This window comes from Calypte anna, chromosome 9, assembly GCF_003957555.1.
Source record: "Calypte anna isolate BGI_N300 chromosome 9, bCalAnn1_v1.p, whole genome shotgun sequence".
Taxonomy (NCBI): domain Eukaryota; kingdom Metazoa; phylum Chordata; class Aves; order Apodiformes; family Trochilidae; genus Calypte; species Calypte anna.
In genome coordinates, this window is record NC_044255.1 from 7,828,703 (window position 1) to 7,850,803 (window position 22,101).

Sequence of the window (22,101 nt, forward strand, 5' to 3'; positions counted from 1 at the left end):
TATGGTTAATAAATTAATGTGTTTACCCCTGGAAACACCCTGAAGCTCCTTTCAGGATTTGAGGTGACTTCTCCCAAGGCGACACTGGGAACTGGGGTGTGGGGGTCAGGCAGGTGCTGTGCTGGGTTCCTGTGCCCCACACCAGGATGTCAGTGCCCAGCTCTGCCATGCTGGAGGCAGTACCACCACTGCCTGCAATGTGCCTCCCCACCAAGGGACAAAAAAAAATAGGGTTCAGGTGAATCAGGAGGTTCCTCTCCCCTCCCAGAGCTCCCCTGAAGCCCAGGCAGCACCACTGAGCACCAGCACGCTCATGACACAACCTCACAGTGTGGAACCTTTCCAGGAAGACCATTTTCCCCAGCATCGCACCTCCTGCAGTGCCACAGCTTGGCACAATTACCCTGCATGAAGCTGCCCAGCACCTCTGGGACACAGTTCTGGAGCTGCTCCCCCCACCATGCCCACCTCCAGCAGGTGCTGCACAAGCCCACCATGAGCGTGTGCCCACAGCACAGGGCTCAGGCTTGCCTTAAATTCTGACTTTGTGACAATTCCTGTGCTCTGAAACACTGACTGACCATTTCCCACATCCACCCACTCACCAAAATGCTACAATTTGCATTTTGGGTTGTTTTTTCATGTTCCTTCCCCTTTCATGTTTTCTTCCCCTTTTCATGTTCCTTTCCCCCTCCACAGAGGAGGCAGAGCCACAGCTGCCATGTGAAGAGAGGCACCTACATCCTGGGAGATGACCTCTAGAGGTCCCTTCCAACTCTGACAGTTCTGTAGGATGTGTTGGGTGTTTCTGCACAGCCCCTGTGTGGAGCAGACCCTGGCAGCAGTGGGGCACTCATAAGTGGTTGGCTTCCACCTCCAGAGGGGCCTCAAACCCTCCCCAGAGGAGGTTGTGAGGGCAAGGCCGGGGTGCAGGGCGCTGGGCCACGCTGGGCTGCCAGGGCACCTTCTTTTTCTACTGCTCAGTTAAACTGGCACCTCCCTCAGGAGCCTTTGCAGCCCCTGCGGTGCACTTTGATTCCTTCTCCTGCAAGCAGCTGTTGAAGCTGACGTGCCCGTTCCAGCATTTCTTCCTTTCCCATTCTTTAGGGGGCAGGGGTGAGCGGTTATGGGGGTTAATGGCTGGACCATTATCTCTTTTCTGCACTGAGGTCCTGTGGTGCAAACCACTGCCTGTCCCTTGGACATCCTCCCCTTGTGCTCATCCAGAACCTCCTTGAACCAGTCAGGAGAGGTGGGGAACCCTCCAGGACTGTCTCTTCCTGTGCAGATCCCCCAAGCCTGAGGCAAACCCAGAACCCCGGTGAGACACTACTGCTGTGCAGGTGTCTCATCCCGTTCCCCTTACCTTTGGGAGGCTCCAGGGTTCAGCATTTTTGATTAATAAACCCACTCTGGTGGAGCCTCCATCCAAGGTTCCCACCCCAGGAGCCTCCCCCAAAGACATGGGGTCCACCTGTCTGTGTCACAGCTGTGCCTGCGAGGCCCAAGAAGAAGAGCAGGAACAGAGTAGGTTAATTTTAACTTCGGTTTCCTCTTTCCTCCCCCTTTTAGACAAAAAAAACCAAAAGCCTAGAGGTATGTTATATTAATTTATTTTGGGACACACCAAAAAAGGAGAGTCAACAACTGTTAACGTACAAAAGTACAGAATCTTGGGACAAGATTTACTGTCCTGATTAAAAAGGCACCATGGTCCCAAAGAAGAGTGATCAGAATACATCATCAAGAAACTCCTCTCCCCTGTTGCAGCTGAAACGGAGCCAGGCTGTGGCCCTACCCACAGTCAGACCCAGGTCAAAAAAAAAGAACACAAGCGTGGTTTCAAAGATATAAACACAGCTCAGCCTGTACAGGATGTCACCATGAAAGGAACCACAGCCTAGAAATTGGTTGGAATTAATAATTCCTTTTGCTTTTTAAAGCAGCGAAGCTGAAAAACCACCAGGTCTGTTGCTGAGGAGGACAACTGACTTCTGATGTCCTCTGCCTGATGTTCTGCAAGCAGAGCTAGCAGGCTGAGCACAGGGGTTCTGGATGAAATGTCATTCCCTGGGGTGCACAGGAAGCTGGGACTCGACAACCTTGAAACTCCCTGAAAATCAGAAAACACTAGAGAGCTGTGTTCCGTGGTCGAGTCAACCCCGGCGGATCTGTGTGACACATGGGTGTTTATGCTGTCAGCTAGGTCTGTAATACAAGGGGAGGGTTACAGCAGTTATTAAAATAAAAAACAAAAACAAACTCTACTTCGGCGAGGTCTGAGCTTGGCTATAATCCCTGCGGAAACAGAGCTGCTGGTGTAGGAGCCTCGGGAGAGACTCAAGTCCAGCACCTCAGGGCTGGAAGGCAAATAGTTGAAACATGACATCATTTGCACGGGAAGGGGGGAATCAGTAAAGCCCATCAGAGAGGAGCAGAAAGGGCTGGGAGGGGGCTGAAGGGTGCTGCAGGGCACATGCTCTCAACCCTGTCACGACACTATGAGCGATGCAGAATTACGCTGAGATCGCTAAATACTTGTCAGCAACTTACCATGAAGAACTTCTCAACGGACCTGAGAGCCCCGGGATTGCTGCTGGGAGCTGGGAGCCGCCCGTGGGGGTGGAGGGACAGAGCGGAGAGGATGGCCGGAGCCTGCCCGAGGGGGCGGGGGCTGCGCTGGCTGCCGGGGGAGCAGCAGCGGGGTTGCGTTTGTTTCATTCCCCCTTTGGCCCCCTTGAAATCAGTCCCGGGAGCTGCTTGATCAAAAGTAACAGGAACTGTCCAAAATTATTGGTACATGCATTTATTTGTTAAAGGGAGCAAAAGCCAAGAATGAAACAGCAAGAGTTAATGTCAGTAAAATGGTGTGCGGGGCGGAGAGGGAGGAAACTCGGGGGGGGGGGAGGTGGAAGCCGAGATATTGGAGTGAGGAAACCAATGCTCACACTGGGAGATGAATCTGAAAACCAGGCAAGTTTGCACACTTCCTGACAGCAACTCCTGTGGCCAAGGAGAGATGGGGGGGTTTAACTGTCAGTGTAGTTTGGTAACTGTCAGCAAAGTTTGGTAATCTCAGCAGAGATCTCCAGCACTGCCTTTTCACTAAAAGTTCACGTCTCTCATCTTTAAAAAAAAAGCCAAAAACCAAAACAGTAAAGCAACTCTACCTACCAACAGGAGACACCTCCTGCTGCAGGTATCCCGAGTCAGACACCTCACTGCTCAGGATGCATGCAGCAAGAGGGGCACATGGTGTCCAAACAGCTCTTGGTGGAAAACCACCATTTCCACCCAAATGGTCTGCATGGACACCAGGATCCAGACTTGGATGTCAGCAGCTCCCTGCACCCAGGAAGGCTTTTGTCTTCCCCACAGGCTAAGAAGGCAGGATAACAGTTTATAAAATCCTTCCCATCTTAAAATTTAGGTAAGGTGCCCCCAGCAGTCCAAACATCACCCCTTGGTTCAGGAGTTCCCACCTCAGACCCCGGAGCAGGGACCTGACATTCAAGCTCATCCAGTTCTGGGGAAGGTTACTCCTGATCAAGGAAACATCATTAAAATAGAAATCTAGAATAAACATTCAGATCAATAACTCTTTTACAGACAATGCACTCCAACAGCTCTCAAGCTCTCTCCCCCTCCTCAAGCAAGAGAGCAACCCCTCCCCCACACACGGGTGCCTCTCCAGGACTGGGACACCAGCTGGAAACCAGTGTCCCTCCCAGCAGGAACGCTGAGCCCCACTGGAAGGGGTCAAGCACCTCTCACTCCCACTGTAACCAGCAGGAGCTGAGGCTTTTCAGCAGGCGGGTTTTCCAGCAGCAGCAGCAAGTCCGAGTGGTTTCCCTGCAGTAAGCCCGAGTCCTGTTCCACACTGCCAGGCCACCCCTAGCACAGAGAGACTCCCGAAAACCCGCGGGTGTAGGCAGGACCTGGGAAGAAGCAGCTTCCATCGTGACCTCGGGTTGCCAGAGCCTCAGCACTGTTTCGTGCTGATGCCTCCTTCTCCCAAACTCGGGGCTTTCAGTCCTTGCCGCTGTGGTCGCTGTCCCAGTGCTCTCTTCTGGGAGGTTCCCGAGTGCTGCCGGGGGGAAGGGAGGATCTCCCAACAATCGCTTCCAGTCGAGGGTGGGGTTTCAAAGTTGCTGAGACGTGTGCCTTGCCGCCTGGTGCTCCAGCAGCCCTGCCTGCCTGCCTGCAGAGGGCGGCGGCGTGCGCTAGCAGTTTTGGACCTTCTCCACAGTCTCATAGAAGCCCGGCCTGACCCGCCTGATGCTCATCCGGATGTGCTCGCACTCCAAGGGCACGGCGGCGCCGGCAGGAATGGTGCAGCGGCGCTTCCGGCGGCCCCGCAGCGAGAAGGCGGGGGCCCCCCCGTTCTCCTCCTCCTCGGCAGGGTAGGCCTCATCCACGCTGGTGCCTTCGTCTGATTGCTCATCGCTTTTGTATTTCCTTTCCTTGGCTTTGGTGCCTTCCTTCTCCTCCTTGGCCAGCTTCCTGAAGTGCTCCAGACACTGGATCTTTTGTCTCCTCTCCATCATCTTCAGCTCTTGCTTGTCCGTGAAGTCTTCGTAGTACATTTTCCTCTCACTCCTTTGATCTTCCAGGAATTTCCACTCAATGCTGGTCATTTTGATCCCACTGTATTCCTCCAGTTTATCCCTCAGCTCCGTGTCGGTGCAGAAGATGTCAAAGAGCTTCTCTGAACTCTCGTTGGAATTTGTCTGCCCGCTCGGTAAAAGCCTGGTTCTGTCTCTGCTTCCTGGTCTGGTACAATCTGGTAAACTCCTCATACATTTTGAGGATGAGTTTCTTTATATTTTGGGTGGCAATGGTATGCAAGTTGCACACCAACCAGTGCTCTGCAGGTGCTCAGCGAGCAGCTGGGCTGCATCTCTTTGGAGCGCTGGGCCTGGCCAGCTCGTTTGGGCTGCAGCAAATACAGCATGTTCTGAACCACATCCTTCTTGGTGGGCAGGATGCCCTGGGGGAAACTGGAAGACTCAACATATTCAAACAGTCCCCAGAGTCTTCCGTGCTCTCACCTCAGTGTCCAGTGATTCCATCACTGCTCGTTTAATCTCGTGGTTATGACATCATCTGAAAGATGAGATGGAGGGAAGAAAAAAACCTATGTCAAATAAAGTTTTTTGGTTTTGATTTTTTTCCCCGCAAACATAATAAACAGCTGAAAAGCAAACTCAGACCAATAAGATCTAGGGTTTTATAGTTGCACTCCTTTGCTGTTGGATGGCTGATGGGTTAGCCCAGCCCATTGTAACATATATGCATGTCATTTTCTCACTACTCTGTGTGGTTATTCAAGCCTAATACGGTCTGTTACTTATGTTAATTAGTTTTTAATTGGGTTTTGGATGTCACGAGTGCAAATTACAGTAAACCAAGACCGCCCAGGACACTGGACTGCGAGGGCAGGCAGGGCTCAGTACCGGCTGCACCACACGGCTTATCTCCTGCCCCTGCCGGGGCAGACCGAGGCCGGCTGGGCTTGCATCCCCCGCTGCTCCTTTCGCCCCGGGAAGTGGACCCGAAGCCCGGCTGGCGCCCCGTGCTCACCGCCCTCCCGGGTGAGCCATCACGGGCGGCACAAGCCTAGAGCCAGGACTGCCCTTTAGCCGCACGCCCGCGGCCTGGTCAGGCCCAGCCAGCCCCGCGGTGGCGACCGGAGCCTTCCCCGGCGCGGTTGAGCCGGATCGAGCGGCATCGTTAGCCCTGCAGCCCACCGCCCGGGCCCTCCGCTGCCTCGCAAGAGGGGCCCGGGCAGCCTCGAGGCACCGGTCCGTGCGAGGCCAGGGCCCGCCCGGCAGGCCGCGGGCCTCCCGCCGCCCCAGGCCCCTCGGCCGGAGGGTCCCGCAGGCAGGGGCGCGCCGAGGGCTGCGGGGACACCTCGGGGGAGTGGGTCGGGCCCCACCCCCCGGCCCGGGCCCCCCGCGGCGCTTGAGTCACGGCGCGGTACCGGGAGGGCCTCGGGCACCGCCCGCCCGCCCCGCCTGAGGCCTCGTGGGGGGCCGAAGACTCCGGGCGGGGGTCGGCGGGGCCTGGCGCGCCCTGCCCCGGCCGGCCCGGCCCCTCCCCTCCCCCGGAGCTCACCGCCATTTTGGAGGGGGGTCTGCGGAGCCTGCGCAGGAGTGAGCGGGGGGAGAAGGCCGAGGGAGCCGCCGCCATCTTGGAGAGGGGCAGCGCCGCGGCGGCCCCGCCCGCCTCTTCCGGAAAGGGCCGCCCCTGCCGCGCGCGCAGAGACTCCGCGCACCGGAAGCGCGCCCTTTCGCCCGGCGCCCGCCCGCCCCTTCCGCCCGGCGCCGGGCCCCTCCGGCCCCGGGATTGGCTCTGCCGGAGCAGCGAGCGGCGCCACAGTGAGCGCGCAACGGCCCGCGGCCCCCGCGCTCCGTGGAGGGGGGCGGGAGGTGGGGAGTAGGGGTGTTCCGGGCAGACCCCGGGCAGAGCCAATTTGGCTTGCGTCCCGGGTGCCACCTGGCGGCGCCAATGGGAGCCCCGCGGTCTCGGGGTCTCCCGGCCAATGGGAGGGTGCGGCGCGGACTGCGAGGGTGTCGGCAGCTGATTGGCTGATGCCCAGGCGACGGGGAGCGGATTGGCCGGCGGAAAGGAGGAGCTGATTGGCGGGTGCTGCTGTAGTGGGGAAGGGTACATGGAGTTGATTGGCTAACGCCGCGACGGGGCTTAGGGGGGTAGGGGGCGAGGTGGGAGGTGATTGGTGGGCACAGTCGGGATGGGGCAGGCGGGAGGAGCTGATGGCATCCCGGAGTGTGGGGCAGCCTCATGTCCCGACGGATGCCCGCAGGTCGGAGCCCAGGTGGTGCTGTCGCGATGGGTGCTGGGACAGAGCCATCGGAGGCGCCTGGGGAGGCCTCGGAGGGGTGAGCCCTGTCCCACCTACCGCCCCCCTTGCCGCCCCCCCGGCATCCCCTCACCTCCCTGCCCCCCAGGACTGTCTACCTGGACCACAACGCCACCACCCCGCTGGCCCCCGAGGTGGCCCGTGCCGTGCAGGATGCTCTGTGCCAGGCCTGGGCAACCCAGCAGCTCCACCCTGCAGGGTGGGACCCCCGGGCACCCCGCGTGGCGGCTTCTGGCTGCAAGCGGGCCCAGCCCCGTGGGCTGGGGGGGCTGAGGTGAAGCCGCTGCTCTCCTCCCCACAGGCAGGAAGGCGAAGGAGCTGGGTTTGGCAGTGCCCCGGGAGAGCCTGGCCAGGATGGTGGGAGGCCGGCCGGAGGACATCATCTTCACCTCGGGGGGCACAGAGGTGCGGCCATCACCCCCTGCCCACCACCTGCCCTCTCTCCAGTGGCTGTAGGGAGGGTGGGGATGACGGGCGCCGTGCTCCCGCTGTGCCTTCATTCCCTCCCAGGCAACAACATGGTGATCCACACTGCCTGCCGGGCACTTCCAGGAGAGCCAGGCCGGGCCGGGAGACAGCCGGGGAGTGCCGCACATCGTGACCTCAAGTGTGGAGCACGGACTCCATCCGCCTGCCCCTGGAGCAGCTGGTGAAGGAGCGACGGGCGGGTTGAGCGGTGGAGAGGCCACTGGGGACAGGGCCAGAACAGCTGGCTGCAGATGGGTTGGCAAGGGGGGGGCTGTCATCTGCAGAGAAAAGAACAAGGATCTGCTGTTCTTTGACACTGCTCCTTCACTGAGCACTGACCCCAGTTCAGTCTGGAGAAGAGGAGGTTCAGGGGAGACCTCATCACTCTCTACAACTCCCTGAAAGGAGGTTGTAGCCAGGTGGGGGTCGGTCTCTTCTGCCTGGCAGCTACCAGTAAGGACAAGAGGGCATGGACTTAAGCTCTGCCAGGGGTGGTTTAGGTTAGATTTTAGGAAAAAATTATTTTACAGAGAGGGTGATCAGGCATTGGAATGGGCTGCCCAGGGAAGTAGTGGATTCTCTGTCCCTGGAGGTTTTTTAAGAAGAGACTGAATATGGCACTCGGTGCCATGGTCTGGTAACCACGGTGGCAGTGGATCAAGGTTGGACTTGATGATCTCAGAGGTCCTTTCCAACCCAGCTGATTCTGTGACCCAGAGAGTCACAGGTGGGTTTGGGTTGGGATGGGACCTTAAGATCATACAGTTCCCATCCCCTGCTACAGGCAGGGAAAGCTCGCACTATCCCAGGTTGCTCCAACCCTCAATCCAGCCCGGCCTTGAACACTTCCAGCAAAGGGCCATGACTCTCCATGTGGTGTCCCGTTCCCTCAAGACAAGTTGTTCCCCCTGTTGACATCTCCCACTTGCGCCCCAAGCTCTGTGGTGCCTTCTGCCCACCTGCTGCTGCCTGCAAAGGTCCCCTGCCTTGTTCTAGGCAGCCCTGGGCACTGCCAGGCTTCCTGCCAGACAGCAGGGCTTGTCTCTGGGCTTGCAGAAGCCACGTTTGTGCCTGTGTCCCCACGAAGCGGGCAGGCTGAGGTGGATGATGTCCTCGCTGCCATCCAACCGACCACCTGCCTGGTTACCATCATGCTGGCCAACAATGAGACAGGGGTCATCATGGTGAGCCCGAGGGCAGGCAAGTGGGACCGGGTGGGGGATGTCCTCACAAAAGCGGGGTTGCTGAGGGGCAGTGGGCAGCCCCTGGGACACAGACCCTCTTCCCTCCCGCAGCCTGTGGCCGAGCTGAGCCTGCGGACTCCGTGCCCTCAACCAGCAGCGTGCAGCAGAGGGGCTGCCCCGGGTGCTGCTGCACACGGATGCGGCGCAGATGATCGGCAAGGGGCACGTGGATGTGCAGGAGCTAGGGGTGGACTACCTCACCATCGTGGGACACAAGGTACTGTCCTGCTCAGGGTGCCCAGCCACTTGAAGGCATCTCTTCTGGGGTGCCAGGGAGACTTGGGGTGCTCCCACAGCTAACACCTCATCAGTGGCCGGAGGCCTCTGCTGGATGGTGTTCAGAAAATGGTCTTCAGCTGGGGGACAGGGTTGGCAAGCTGTGGGGACCTGTCTGCAAGGGGAGCAGGAGGAGACCAGGAGCTGGGGATAGCTCTGCAGCAGCCAGTGCCTGTGAGGCAGGACTGGAGGGCGCTGGGTTTTGGGCAGGGAGTGCCTGGCAGTGTCCCCAGGGTCACCATGGCTGTTCCTCCTTGCAGTTCTTATGGCCCCCGGATCGGTGCACTGTACACGCGGGGCCCCGGCACCACCACCCCCCTGCACCCTCTGCTCTTTGGAGGGGGACAGGAGAGGAATTTCCGTCCAGGGTAAGGTGGTGGCCTGGCTGTGCCGCTGGGAGGAGCTGCAGGGTGGGACTGACCACCCCATCCCGAAGGTGTCCAGGACACCCTGCCACCAGCAAGGGGAATGTCTGTGCCCCGCTGGAAGTTGGGTTTTCTGGTCCAGAGAAATAGTAATTCCCTCTTTCCCGTGCAGCACTGAGAACACCCCGATGATTGCTGGACTTGGCCAGGTGAGCCAATACTGGGCCCAGGCGAGCAGCTTCCCAGGGGTGCTGCTGTGTAGAGTCTGCATGGAGGTGGCCACAGATGCTCCACGGTCATCAGAAGTGCCACAGGGTGCAGGAGAGCGGGCAAGCTGCTGGGAAAGGGGATGGAGGCTTTGCGTGCTTTCAGGTCAAAGGAGGTGCTTCAGGGCACTGCTGCAGTCCTGCAGCTGGCATGGCCCCAGGCACTGGGGCCGTGAGGGGACAGAGGTAACCTGGCAGTGGAGAGGGTGTTTTCTGGTGCCTGGGGGCTGCTGAGGGAGCGGGTCTGGGTTTCCTCTCCTCAGGCTGCAGAATTAGTGAGCAAGAACTGGGAGGCCTATGAGGCTCACATGCGGGATGTCCGGGATTACCTGGAGGCCAGGCTGGAGGTGAGCAGACCTGGTTCCCGGCCGTGTCTCCCCTCCTGGGGGTCTCAGCCTGCAGAGCTGGGGTGGGTATGCCACCTCCTCCTTAGGGAAAGAGCTGCTAGTGAAGCAGGAGTGGTTCCCAGCCCCCCCCTGTTCCTGCAGGCCTCCTTTGGGAAGCAGAGGATCCACCTCAACAGCCACTTCACAGGCTCCAAGCGGCTCTGCAACACCTCAAACTTCTCCATCCTGGGGCCAGGTCTTCAAGGTAGCTCTAACCCCACCACTGCCTGGTGACAGTGCCTCTAGAGCCCAAATGGTGCTGGTTCAGGGCAAGGTGGCCAGCAGCATGCTCTGGGCACCAGAAGATCTGTGCCTGTGTGTGCTGCAGGGCGGAGGGTGCTGGCTTGCCTGCAAGAGGCTCCTGGCCAGTGTGGGTGCTGCTTGCCACTCTGAGAAAGGGGATAGGTAAGCAGCCAGCTTCATCTGCCCTGAGGTGTTTTCCCAGATGGGAGTCGGTGGGAGGGAAGGAAATGGGACAGGAAAGGGGACTGTGGGTGGCTGTGGGCAGTGTCAGCTGGGGAAAAGAGCACAGAGGGGCCAAAGGGCTGTGGAGCTGGTTATATGCATTGGAATGTCTGGACTGCTGCTTGGGAGGACTTTTTCCCTCCTGTCTTTGGTCATCCAGCTGAGCCTAGAAGTGCTTTTCAGCACCTGGCAGTGCCAGAACAGCCTGCCCTATGTCTTAGTGCCTGGCTTACCCGTTCCAAGCCCAGTTCAGGTTTCCAGGGGTTCCTTGGTGAAGTTTTCTGGTGGTGCATGTGCTTCATTTCCCCCGTGTTGCTTTTCAGGCCCTCCTCAATTCTGCTGAGCCTGTGGGATCCCCTACGAGGTGGCACGGAATGCCCTGCGGCTTAGCGTGGGGGCGAGGACACCACCCACACAGACGTGGACCTGGCTGTGCAGGACCTCGTGCAGGCTGTGGCAACAGCCTGGACCAGGACCAGGCCCTTTGACCCTGGGAACCAGTTCCTGGCCAGCACCGAAAGTTCTCAGGATGGGATGCCTGGTGCAGGAAGCAGCAAAAAGCTGAGGAGTGGGCTTTGCTGTTTTTGGAGCTGGGGCAGCTGACCAAGAACCTGCTTGGGCCTCTCTTGTCCCCACTGCATGGCACAGGTGTTTATGGAGTCATGCAGCTGGCTGGGCATGAGCTGGCAAGTGAGGAACACCCAGCATGATGTGCTGCTGATTGCTCCTCACTTGCCAGCTCGTGCCCAGCCAGCTGCCTGCACAGTTACCAACGCGGTTTTTGGCTGGGAAGGTGTTGGGCATGGTTTCCCCTGACCTGCTCCCCTTCCTCCTGTCCTTCCCAGCTCCACGTACTCGTCACTGACACCAGAGGACACTGGTGTTACCCGGAACAGGAGCAGTGCTGGTGGGACTGACTGATGTTGGGGACCTGCATCTCCCTGGGTATTCAAAAGAATAAAAAGCGATAGCTGCTGCTGTGGCGTTTTCCCCAAGTAAAGTGTGTTTTCACATGGGGGGATTAGGGTGGGGGAAGTCATCAGATGTGTTTTCCCTCAGAAAAAAAATCACAGGAAAGAGAGACAGCCTGCTGGCACAGAGCCCACAGACACAGACTCTTGGGTGCCGTCTTTTTCTTTACTAGCCATACATGAGCACAGCCAGGAATCCTATTTGGAACCTAGAACCTTGGGTATTTTTGTAAATCCCACTTAAGAGCAGCTTCATGACCCCAGCACAGTCACTGGGGCACCTGTTGGGCTGCTGAGTGTCACTGCCACCACTCACACCTCCATTCTGTATGCAACCTTTTCTTTTTCCTTAATTTTTCATCCCTTGCATAAGACTCCAAACCTCTTTTTAGAAAATGTGATTCCATAGAAAATTCTATAGAAAGAATGTTGCTGTTCTTTTATCTGCCAGGGACCCTACAGCTCCCAGAGACCTTTTCTTTCACAGCTCTGGTACGACTGGAAATCCAGTTTTCAGGGCTTTCTTCCCCCCCCACAGGAGCTCTGGGCTTCCTGCACTAATTCAGACCAAAACTGAACCACAAAACACAAAAAGCTTTACTGACTTATCCTTTATACACACAGGAAAGGCAAGTCTCAATCACAGGAATATGAGCATTGCTTCATTTAGAAGATTACAGCCAAAGCATAAGAGGTGGTACAGAGGACATGAAGGCTGGTGACCACTTTAAATGGTTTTGCTGTTCCTTTTCCTACTTCCATACTTTTCTCATGGGACAAAACATAAGTGGTTGTACGCAGAACAAGTTCACTGGTCATGGATGTCTGGAAATGCCAACACTGCTACATTAGCTGTGAATTTAAACAGTAGAGAGGACCTGGCCACTATGCTAACACCACCACAGAGCTGAAACACTGTTCCTTTCACCTGGTCCCACAGACAGAATTGGAGGGCAAACCCACGATTCATTTAATGGCAGAATCCACAATCTCCTGGTAATCTTGTCTTCCTAAACTCTTCCATGATAGCTTATAACAAGCCAGGAAAAAAACACTAACCAAGATAACTGCTCCCCCAATGAGATCGTAAGCACCTGGGAAGATCCGCAACACGAGGAGCTGTAGGACCATGGCAATGACAACCTCCAGGTGCTGCACAGTGCTGACCAAAGCAGGGTGGAACTTGCTCAGGGCATAGTAGACCCCTAGGAAGGCTGCTGTGGAGCAGAGACAGATGGCAAAGAGATAACTCCAGGTTTCTCCATCCAGTGGGATGATGGGCTCTTGAATGAAGAACATGGTGGATGCTCCCCACACCGTTCCTGTCCAGCTGAAGGTGAACAGTGCTGTCCACATGCTGATGTTATCTTTGATTGATCTGTAGACTATCATGGAGAGAGCAGTGGTCAAACCTGCCATAACAGTCATGGTATAGCCAAAAGCTTCCTTCCAGGTGCTCAGCAAAGAGTTTTCCTCCTTAACGATGTTGGGGATCATGACCAGACAAACACCAAACACACTGCCAATTACAGTGATTATGTCTACATAAGCCATGCCTTCATCTAGCAATAAAAAAGCCAAAATGGCACTGAACACTGTGGTGGTAGCCCTCCACATAATGGTACCATTGCTGGGGGGCACGATGGAGAAGGAGGTGTAAGCACAGGTGATAGAGACAACATTGCAGACTCCATAGAAGAAGAGCCGGAGTCTGTAGCCCTTGGGGCCAAAGGGAGGCTCATGGTAGTGACACACCACAGCTATGGACAGGACCTGTAAGACTGAACGGATGAAAATTAACTCCAGGGATGGCACTTTGGATCGATCAGAAATTAATCTTGTAATCAGAGCCACGCAGCCATGAGCAACAGCAGATCCAAAAAGGACGACCCACGTTTTCCTTGACTGCAGGAGATTTCTGTCAGAAAAATGCTGGGATTGCCCCATCTTGTCAGGTTTTGGCAGTTGCACTGGCTGAAACTTGGTGTCTGTTGTGCCAAAAAAGCTCCTTTCTCTCCTTTCTCTCTTTGTCCCATCATTCAGTAGTCTTTTCTTAGGATTATCCTCCAGAAATACTCCTGTATCTTTATTACCATCATCAAATCCCTCTTCTCCTGGCTGGGGATAATGAGAAGTATATTTCACTGTTACCATGTTGGGATGAATTTTCACTCGCTTTTTGACTGGATACTTTGGGGAAGATGCATCCATTTCCTCAGAGAAATGTCTGGGTCTTAAGAGAAAAACGTAGACGCCCTGTTACCATTTTTTGAATACATAGCACGGGACTCATTAGGATGTAAATGCTGCTGATGTCTACTAGCCATTTTAATCAATCAAATCTAAGCACAAGGAGATTGTTCTTGATTCTGCTTTAATTTTCTGCTGAGTTACTGCTAAACACCTCTGGTAGCCAGGCCCTTTGGATCTGGTTAAAAGCCAGCCTTAGAACTTCACTTCAGTCCTGACATCTATTCTCCCTGTTATGAGAAAGTGCTTGCACTGAGCTTTTTGGACACTAAAACACCCTGCGATTATGAACTATACTTCTTATTAATTGCTTGCTAACAAGATTACAGAAGAAATGTAGCTGGAGGAGATGATCACGGTGTTGCTGAACTGTCAGAGCCCCCCAGGGAAAAAGGAGGGTCCCTGTGCCAGTTTGCAGAGCAAGCCTGTGAACAAACTGCGTTCCTGCTCAATGCTCGGGCAGCGTTACAAACCCCTCCTTCTTTTCACATAATTTCCAGTGATAGTCCCATGGGGACAGGGGACCAGGGCAGTGTGACTCAGGCATGGTGATGTCCTTGAAATGACTTTGTTTCTGCACAGCCCTCCACCACCTGCACAAAGAGCCCATCCAAACGAGGGGGCAGCAGGAGAAACAACCTCCTCTGCCATCTCTTCGCCCTAGCAAACGAACCTCTGCAGACCTTACCTGTGATGGAGAGATTTAATCCCGAGCCTGAAGGGGAAAACACCTCTTGGTCATCTACATCCTTCTCCGGGTATCTAAATAGGAACAGGAGGTGCTCTTAGAGAGTGGGTAGGAAAGGTTACAATAATCTCAGCACAGAAGGCAGTACCCAAGGGTGGTGTGGAACATGGGGTTTGTTCTTCACAGCTGCAAATTCCAGCAGCACTGACATGCCTGTGAGGCCATGCGCTTCAGGAACCAGCAGCCTTTGCCCAACATGAAAAAAACAGCACCACAAACCCCCAAAAAAACTTTGAGATGGAGACAGAGCAATCAGTGTCATCTTGCCACAACCACCCCTCAGCCATTTCTCAGTATTGATGGAACTAACCTAAGATGATGAGGCCAATTTCTTTTCAGTGGTGCCCAGTAATAGGACAAGGAAAAATGGGTTGAAGCTAGAACCCAGGAAATTCCACCTCAACATGAGGAGAAACTTCTTGAGTGTGAGGGAGCCCTGACCCAGGCTGCCCAGAGAGGCTGTGGTATCTCCTTCTCTGGAGCCTTTCCAAACCTACCTGGATGTGTTCTTGTGTGGCCTGCCCTGGGTGACCCTGCTCTGGCAGGAGGGTTGGACCCGATGATCTCCAGGGGTCCCTTCCAACTCCTGACATTCTGTGATTCTATGAAGAGGTGCTGGTTTGGTGAGCATGAAGTTCCTACAGCTTAACATCAAGAACACCCACCATCCCATGCCTGCTCTCCCACCTCCCCAGTGCTGCAGAGGAGAAGGTGCCCAGGAGGGCCCATCTTCCCAATCCCATCACCCATCCCTAGGAGCCCAGCCCTGCCAGCAGTTTGCCCAGGAAGGACAGGGACAAATCCATGTCCACAGGGACCACCGAAGCTCCACAGCAGGTCCTAAAGTGCCACAACACAGCTGAGTGGACACTTGTGCTGGGCACGATGTCAGTTTGTCAGGGAGACCAAAGGCGATCTGTGAGTTCTCTGTGTTCAGAGAAGTAGTTTAAAAAACAGCGTGGTCATGTTCAGCCTTGGCATTTCCTCCATCTGTAACCCAGCCGTGCACTGTCTGCTCTCGTGGCAAAGACAAGTTGGGCAAAAAGAGTGGGACATTCTTCCCTTTTCCTCACAGGGCAAGTGTTGATGGAACCCCCTGCTGCATCCAAGGGAGGCTGAACCCGAGCTCCTGTGGGCTGAGTGACTCTCTGGAGAGAGGGATGGATGGATGGGAGTGGGAAGGCCAGCCCAGGAGACACCAGTTTGGACCCCAGGTGAACAAGGTGTCCTCCTTGGGACACCACCTCACCCCTGAGGTGGCAGAGCAACCCTGGGATACCGCGGTGAAGCAAGGATCAGATGGTGAAGCAGGGATCTGAGGATGAGAAACACCTCTGTCTGCACAGCAGTCTCACTCTCCTCCTGCTCACCCTCTTCTCAGCAGAGCTTGGCTGAAAACACGAAGCAAACCCTGCATGCTACTGCTACTGGAGGAGTGCTCCAGAGAGCACTTCTGAACAGCTCCAGAGCCTGGAGAATGAGCAGCTAAGTAAATTTGCCACAGAGAGTAAATCTGAAGGGCAAGAGGTGGGGATGAGCTGCGGCAGCAAACAACCCAGCAAATGCTTAGAAACACCACCCCAGAACCTCCCCCCCATCTCACCACCTGCTGCTTACACTTTTCTTTCAGAGAAGTTGTTGATTTTAGATTCTTTTAATATGCAAATGCAAAGTGCACTGAATGAGCCCGGGAAGGCAGTCATTTTCACAATCACAGCTTTTCTTACCCAGCGTTTCCTTGAGTGATCATCTTAGAATTACTGAGATGATCTTAAGGCACAATATATGGATGAGGAGTGAAATAAGTGGCAGGAAAAAAGGGAGAAAAAGTGCCCAGCAGGCAGGGTTATTAGAGTGGCAGTGGCTCCAGCCTGTGTATACCCACTCGATTTTATCAAGAAACAGCAGACTACGTGAGGCAACTCTTGGTCCACGAAAGCAAACCCCAAACCATCAGCATATGATGGTAACTTTCTGCTTCCCGAGTTCAGATTACATTTCTTTCCAACAAATGCAGAAGGTACAGAAAAGAGAGAAAAGGCAGTTGCAAATTCAGCACTAGGCCTGCGTAATGGGCTCGGGAGATCTCCCTGGAGAAAAACAACAGCTCGGGAGCTCAAAATGGCTGTCCTACCCGGCCAGCCCTGCCTTCCCTCCAGGGCTCCCCAGCACCAGGAATGCAAAAAGCTGGGAGGCTGGAAAGTGGAATGGCAAACACCTGAGAAATGGGAATGGCAGGAGATAAGAGGTGACAAAGAACACGGCAACCAAAATGTAATTTTCTCTACGAAATACTGAGTGCATGACAGAGGTTATGCTGGCTCCCACACAGCACATCCATTTGTACTCTCTGGTGACCTTTTTTTCCTTAACCAGTGAGAATTTCAAGGGAAAAAGAGATCAGTGAGCATCCCAAACACATTCTGTTAGTCCCAGGCACAACTTAACACGATGCACAGCCTGTGCAGGAAACCTGCTGCTTCTCTTTCTGCTAGCACCTTTGTAGAGATCACACAAAGTTTTTATTTTTCTTCTGACCTGGGATGATGTTTTATTTGCATTATCTACAAAGAACATTATTTTGAATTAGCCTAACTGCAAGGCTGAAAATTAAGGGCTAGGTGAAATTCCAGCTCGTGGAAATCACCGACTGCCAAAGTGTGACACTCTGTTTTTCCACAGGTGAGCAAATAATCACGACTCAATGAATCTCACAAATCAGTAACAGAAGAAACACCATGATCTCTTTTGAAATAAATAAACACCCCCCCGCTCTCCCCCCAAATCACTACACAGTCGTTAACAACAGTCATTGCTGATTACCAGGGTAGGAATTTGGCACTTTACAGGGGGCAGGGACTGAGCCTGAGGAATTCAGGTTATGACGTCTGACTAGTGATTCTGACCACGTTTACAAAAAACTCGCAGGAAAACACTCCTTTTTGCCAGACTGGTGAAAACCACTCAGCCAGCCGACATGTTACTTACAAACACTGTGCAGCCATGGCAGCTGCAGCTCTTTGGAAGCAGCTCAGGAGCAGCTGGTGCCTGTCCCGTGCTCTGGAAGGAGTTTCATGTGTTGAGCACAGACTAACCACTTCCCCTGCATATTGTAGGTACAAAAACCCCACTCCATCCCTACAAAGCCTTGCAGCTGCCTGCCCTTCTGCCCCTTTCACCCAGAGCATCCCTGCGCACCATGTGCAGGAAAACCTCCTAAACTCCTGGTTCACCACTTGCTCCATAAACCACCATAATCTTGCTGGAGATTCTTCAGTGCTGGGTCGTTCAGGCAACCGAATGGACCAAGGGATTGACAGGTATGTGATGTCTGACCAGTGCAACATGAGGTGGGCCGTAGGGGAAGATAAGGAGCAGAGCAGGCAAATAAATGCTGGATCACTGAAACTATATGAATAAGATGCACGCTGGAAAACCAGAGTACCTTTATCTTTGTAGTCAGATGGTCTGAATCTATCAATCAATTTTATTAAAAAACACATGCAGGTAACCTCAAGCCTTTATTAAAATTTGATGAATGGCACTTAAGGAAATGAAATCCAATTATACGAAAGGAGTTTTCAGCACTTAAACACAAAAGCAAACATTACACACAAACCAACAAACCGGTCTCCCATGATTTTCAAATTAACCAAGTCACATCCAGCAGCACTTCCCGAGGGAAGAGCCAGCACACCCTCCACAGAATTCAAATACAAACCTAAGCTTATGCCCCACAAATTGTTGGGCGCACTCAGGATAATACTTTGCTACACAAAAAGCAACCTGTGCTGGCTCGCTAAAGCGAGTGATTTCAAAGGGACGGCTGGTGACACCTTTTACACCGCTTGCCTTACCCAACCTCTCCTCTTGCTGTACAACGGCTCCCAACGCGTCCCGTTCCCTGAAAACACTCTGCTCCAAATTCCGCAAGCAGGTCTGCTGCAACCCTCACCTCAGCATCACTTGCACACAATGATTTTCTGGAAGCACTTTGCCTGCAAACTTCCCTTTCCAAAACCGCTGAACTGAGCAAGCCCTTCAGACGGGAATTCCGGGCAAGGGCGGGGAGGGGGAAGGAGAACGCAACACCTCAGCACAGACCCCACAGCACCGACAGCAGACGTGAGGAAGCCCCGAGGTGGGTCAGACCTCCAGGCATCAAGCATCCCCGGCCCGGGGGCGGGGGGGCTGAGGTGGTGCTGCCGCCGCTGGGCCTCGTCCCGGGGCAGTCCCCGCCGCTGCTCCCCGCACTTGCCGCTGCTCCCGGCACTTACCGCTGCCGAAGCACCCGCCCGGCGTCGCCGCCTCAGCCACCCATAGCGGGAAGGTCCCGACGTCCCTCAGCCCACCGGCCGCATGGCCGCGCCGTTCCGATGCCCGGTCAGGGAGCGCGGGCAGCGGCAGCTGCTGCACAACAGCAGCTGGGAAGGCGCTGGGCCCGCTACCCTGGGCCGCCTCACAGAGCTGGGGCCACCCTCCCGTAGAGCCCGGGGCCGCCCCTCCCCTCCCCTCCCGCCTTCTGTCGCGACAGAGGCGCGTGGCGGCAGCTGTCCCATCACCCGGCAACGCCCCCGCCTCGACCCCTCCCCGCTGCCGTCCCCATTCCCCCTTCTCCCCCCCTCCCACTCCTCGCGCATGCGCCGCGTTTTCGCGCGAAAGACGTTTGTGGCGCCCGCGTGCCGCCGGGCGGGGCTGCCCCGACTCCCCCTCACTCTTCCTCCCCGCGCGGCGGCGGGCGGGCGGGCACTGCCGGCGGGTGGGCGGTAGGGGGCGCTGCGGTCCCGGCGCGCGGCGGCGGCTGCGCCGTCGGCGGTCGGAAATGCCGCCAGGTGGCGGTTTAGGATCGCGGCCCCGGTGAGCGCGGCCCCCTCAGCGCCGCCGCCGCCGCCCCGGCCCCGGCCCGCGCCCGCCCGGACCCGCGCGCCAGCCGCCTCCCAGGCTCCCGGGGCGCCGCCCGGCCCGGCCCGGCCTGGCCCGGCCCGGCGCGGGCAAGAGGTGAGCGGGGCGCGGGTGTAGGGAGGGAGGGCGCTGAGGCGCCGATCCAAGATGGAGGCGCGAGGGGCGGGGGCAGCGGGGCCACGGCCGCTCGCTCGCTCGGTCTCCGCGGCGGCCGGGCCGGGAGCGGGCGCTGCCCGTGCGAGGAGAGAGGAGAAGGGGAGGGGAGGGAAGAGGAGGCGGCGCGGGGCGGGGCGGCTCCTGTCGGAGCAACGGGTCCCCCGGGCGCGGCGCTCTTCGCCGCCATCTCATTGTCCCCGCCGGGACTGCCGGGGGCGCCGGGCCGGGCTGGGCGGCCTCCCCCGCGGCCGGGCCTGCGCCCCGCTCCGGGCGGCGGCGGCAGCGCGGCCCAGGGCGGCGGCGGCGGCGGGGGATGCTCGGGCGGAGCGAGGGAGGCGCTTCCGCCGCGCGGGGCTCGGCGGCGGCGGCCCGCGGGAGGCGGCGGCGGCGGGGGCCGGGGTCGCGGGGAGGGAAAGTTGCAGGAGCCGCCGGGCTGCCCGGTTCGACCCGGCCCAGCCTGAGCCGCCCCGCCAGCTGGGGCGGGCCCGGCCCGTGGGAGGGCGATGGGAGCACCCGGGCCGCCCCCGCGCCGCTGGCGCCTGGCGGGCGTCCAGGGCGGGCAGGGGTTGGGGGAAATGTGGGGCCGGGACCCCCGGCCCGCGGCTCCTGTTGCTCCTCCCCGAGTTATTGGTGCGGTGGACCCGGGGCGAGGGGCAGCGGGCCCGGCCAGGGCCGAGAGGCCCCCTCCGGTAATGCGGGGCGGGCAGACCCCGCTGTGCCGTCCCGTCCCGGGAGGGCGCTGATGGGGGGGTGCTGGTGGGACCCTCTGGGGTGCCGGGAACGGGGGCTGCGGGGCGCAGGCGATGCCCTCTGAGGAGTGCCGGGCTGGGAAGCGCAGGAGGTCCCCGCTGGGTCCTAAGGTTTCTGGCAGCCACAACAGGAAGGGATGTGCCTGGGAGGAGGAATCCTGCGCTGGTGACTGGCCGGCACTGGGAAGTGCTGGGCAACCGCGCTGGGCTCTCCCCGTGTGCCCGGGTTTGGAATGGGAGTCGTGGTGGCCCGGGAGATAGGAGGCAGAGGATGTAATACCCATAGAGCGACTGAAAAGGATGTGACCTCCAATATCGGTGTCAAAAAACAGAGTTTCTGGTAAAACAGTGTGAGGCTAATTAAACTGAGTTGCTTTATAAGTGTTGATGGTTTCATTTGCATCTCACACGATTTTGTAGTACTTGCAGATCAGTAGAGTTAGTCAAGTAATGGTGTTAATTAAGTTGTTGAGGAATGGAAATTCTTCTCTAGCTCACGGCACTGATGAAACTCTTCTTGAATTGTGCCATGGGTTGGTGTGATGGGTGACAGTAATGTCTGGTTTCAGGCATCTTGGAGCTTGCTGAACTTGCCCATGTCATTATCCTAGTGAAAGGGGTGGTATGGGAGAAAGATTAGTCCAGGTTGTCTGGATGCAAAGCAGTTTTGTCCAGTGAGGTTATTTAGTTCATCTGCAGATAACAAGGTCAATCCATGATCATTCCTATAGTGCAGTCCATCAATCCACAGAGAAATTTCTGGACTCCAAGGCAGTGTATGCTTTGTTGAGAAGTGTCCTGACTGCAGGAAGTTCTTGCTTTGTGGAACTAAAGGCCAGTTTATTCTTCCTGACTCAATTACAATGAGTTTTTGATGGCCGTCCTGGGAAAGAACCTGGGGTGGGTTTCTGAAATGGCAAGCCATCCCGTGGTGCAGCAGGATTTCCTGGTGAGCAGAGGTGGAGGGTCTAACTATGGTGTGATGAATCAGAGAGGATGTTGTTTTTACTGGCTGCAAAACACAGAGCCTGGAGTTGAAAGTCTTGATTGCTTCTGCTCTTGGGCTCTCGTGTGGATTCACAGACGTAGTGGAAAATGGTGCTTTTCTAAAGCTGAGTGAGCAGTGGTGCCAACTGTGGAGTTTCACAGCATCTCCTCTACCAGCCTGGTGTCTAAGGACCAGAGCACGTGGCTGGCTGTTGACAGCTTGGGGTTTCTGCTGGTTCATAACATTTTACAAATAGACTGGAGTGACAGAGTCACTGTGGGAGATGGCATTTATGGCCAGACTTCCACACACGATGTGGTGTGAGGCCAGCTGAAGTCCTGACATCAGAGCTTTGTGACTGGGGTCTCTAAGCTGTTCAGCTGCTGGCTCTGTCCACAGCCTGCCTTTTGTATCCTGCCAGTGCTCCTGTGACACCTTCTGAACCTGCAGTGCACCTTGTGGTAGTTGAGAGGGCTTATGTCCACATTAAATATGTGGATGCTTTGTCCAAAATATTTACAGTGTTCAGAAATTAGATAAGTAAATTATTTTTAATCTGAGAGAACGCTTTCCTAGAGAAGAATACATACCTCAAGTTTGCCCTGGTGACTTTGGATTCTCTCCTTTCTTTCCTTTTGTTGGGAAGATTTACGTGGCTAAACATTGGCATTTTAAATATCACAGTGGTAGATAAGTGAACCTGTAGCAGCTCAAGGACACAGTGGGATAGAAATGCTTAATTGTGATGACTTTCTAAGGCAAGTCATTTCTTGTGATAAAAACATCTTAACACCTGTATATTATTTTCTGTTAGAACACACAAAAGGCTCCCTCCTGAAAATATGGAAGTGCTAGTTCTGCAGTTAACACAAGTGAAAGCAGCCAGCTTATCTTTTCATCTTTTCATCCACTCAAGTTGTGTAGGAGCTGTAGAGATTAAATTTGGATGCCACGCTGCAGAACGAGTGGTTGACTTCAGAGAGA

At 55.9% G+C, this 22,101-nt stretch overlaps 4 protein-coding genes across 4 annotated transcripts in view; 2 read left to right on the forward strand and 2 right to left on the reverse strand.

Annotated features, from left to right (window-relative positions):
* Positions 1–1,597: 1,597 nt before the first annotated feature.
* LOC103525984 lies at positions 1,598–6,241 on the reverse strand. The gene is given in 6 exon segments (XM_030455893.1): positions 1,598–4,721; positions 4,723–4,871; positions 4,874–4,903; positions 4,906–5,020; positions 5,022–5,106; positions 6,118–6,241. Coding segments are annotated over 5 exon segments (843 nt in total). The 5' UTR covers positions 5,073–5,106; positions 6,118–6,241; the 3' UTR covers positions 1,598–4,223.
* Positions 6,242–6,376: 135 nt separating this feature from the next.
* On the forward strand, positions 6,377–11,333 carry SCLY (selenocysteine lyase). The gene is given in 19 exon segments (XM_030455894.1): positions 6,377–6,431; positions 6,827–6,902; positions 6,972–7,082; positions 7,186–7,288; position 7,344; positions 7,394–7,425; positions 7,427–7,501; positions 7,503–7,551; positions 8,408–8,535; positions 8,647–8,670; positions 8,672–8,817; positions 9,132–9,239; positions 9,409–9,445; positions 9,766–9,849; positions 9,991–10,096; positions 10,224–10,293; positions 10,677–10,701; positions 10,703–10,747; positions 10,750–11,333. Coding segments are annotated over 18 exon segments (1,401 nt in total). The 5' UTR covers positions 6,377–6,431; positions 6,827–6,852; the 3' UTR covers positions 10,957–11,333.
* A 570-nt stretch (positions 11,334–11,903) lies between these two features.
* SLC35G2 (solute carrier family 35 member G2) lies at positions 11,904–18,909 on the reverse strand. Its single transcript, XM_030456581.1, has 3 exons — positions 18,600–18,909; positions 14,263–14,336; positions 11,904–13,557 (listed from the first exon to the last, which is right to left on the reverse strand). The coding sequence occupies exon 3, from the start codon at positions 13,533–13,535 to the stop codon at positions 12,291–12,293; it is 1,245 nt and encodes a 414-aa protein (XP_030312441.1). The 5' UTR covers positions 13,536–13,557; positions 14,263–14,336; positions 18,600–18,909; the 3' UTR covers positions 11,904–12,290.
* A 369-nt stretch (positions 18,910–19,278) lies between these two features.
* Positions 19,279–22,101, forward strand: part of STAG1 (stromal antigen 1) — a 160,399-nt gene continuing 157,576 nt past the window's right edge. The window contains exon 1 of the mRNA XM_030456265.1: positions 19,279–19,320. The gene's annotated coding sequence lies outside the window, so the exon portion shown is untranslated. The remainder of the gene's footprint in view (positions 19,321–22,101) is intronic.

Bases quoted from the DNA above. Each gene is read 5' to 3' on its own strand.
- SLC35G2 (XM_030456581.1), bottom strand. From the start codon at position 13,535: ATGGATGCATCTTCCCCAAAGTATCCAGTCAAAAAGCGAGTGAAAATT.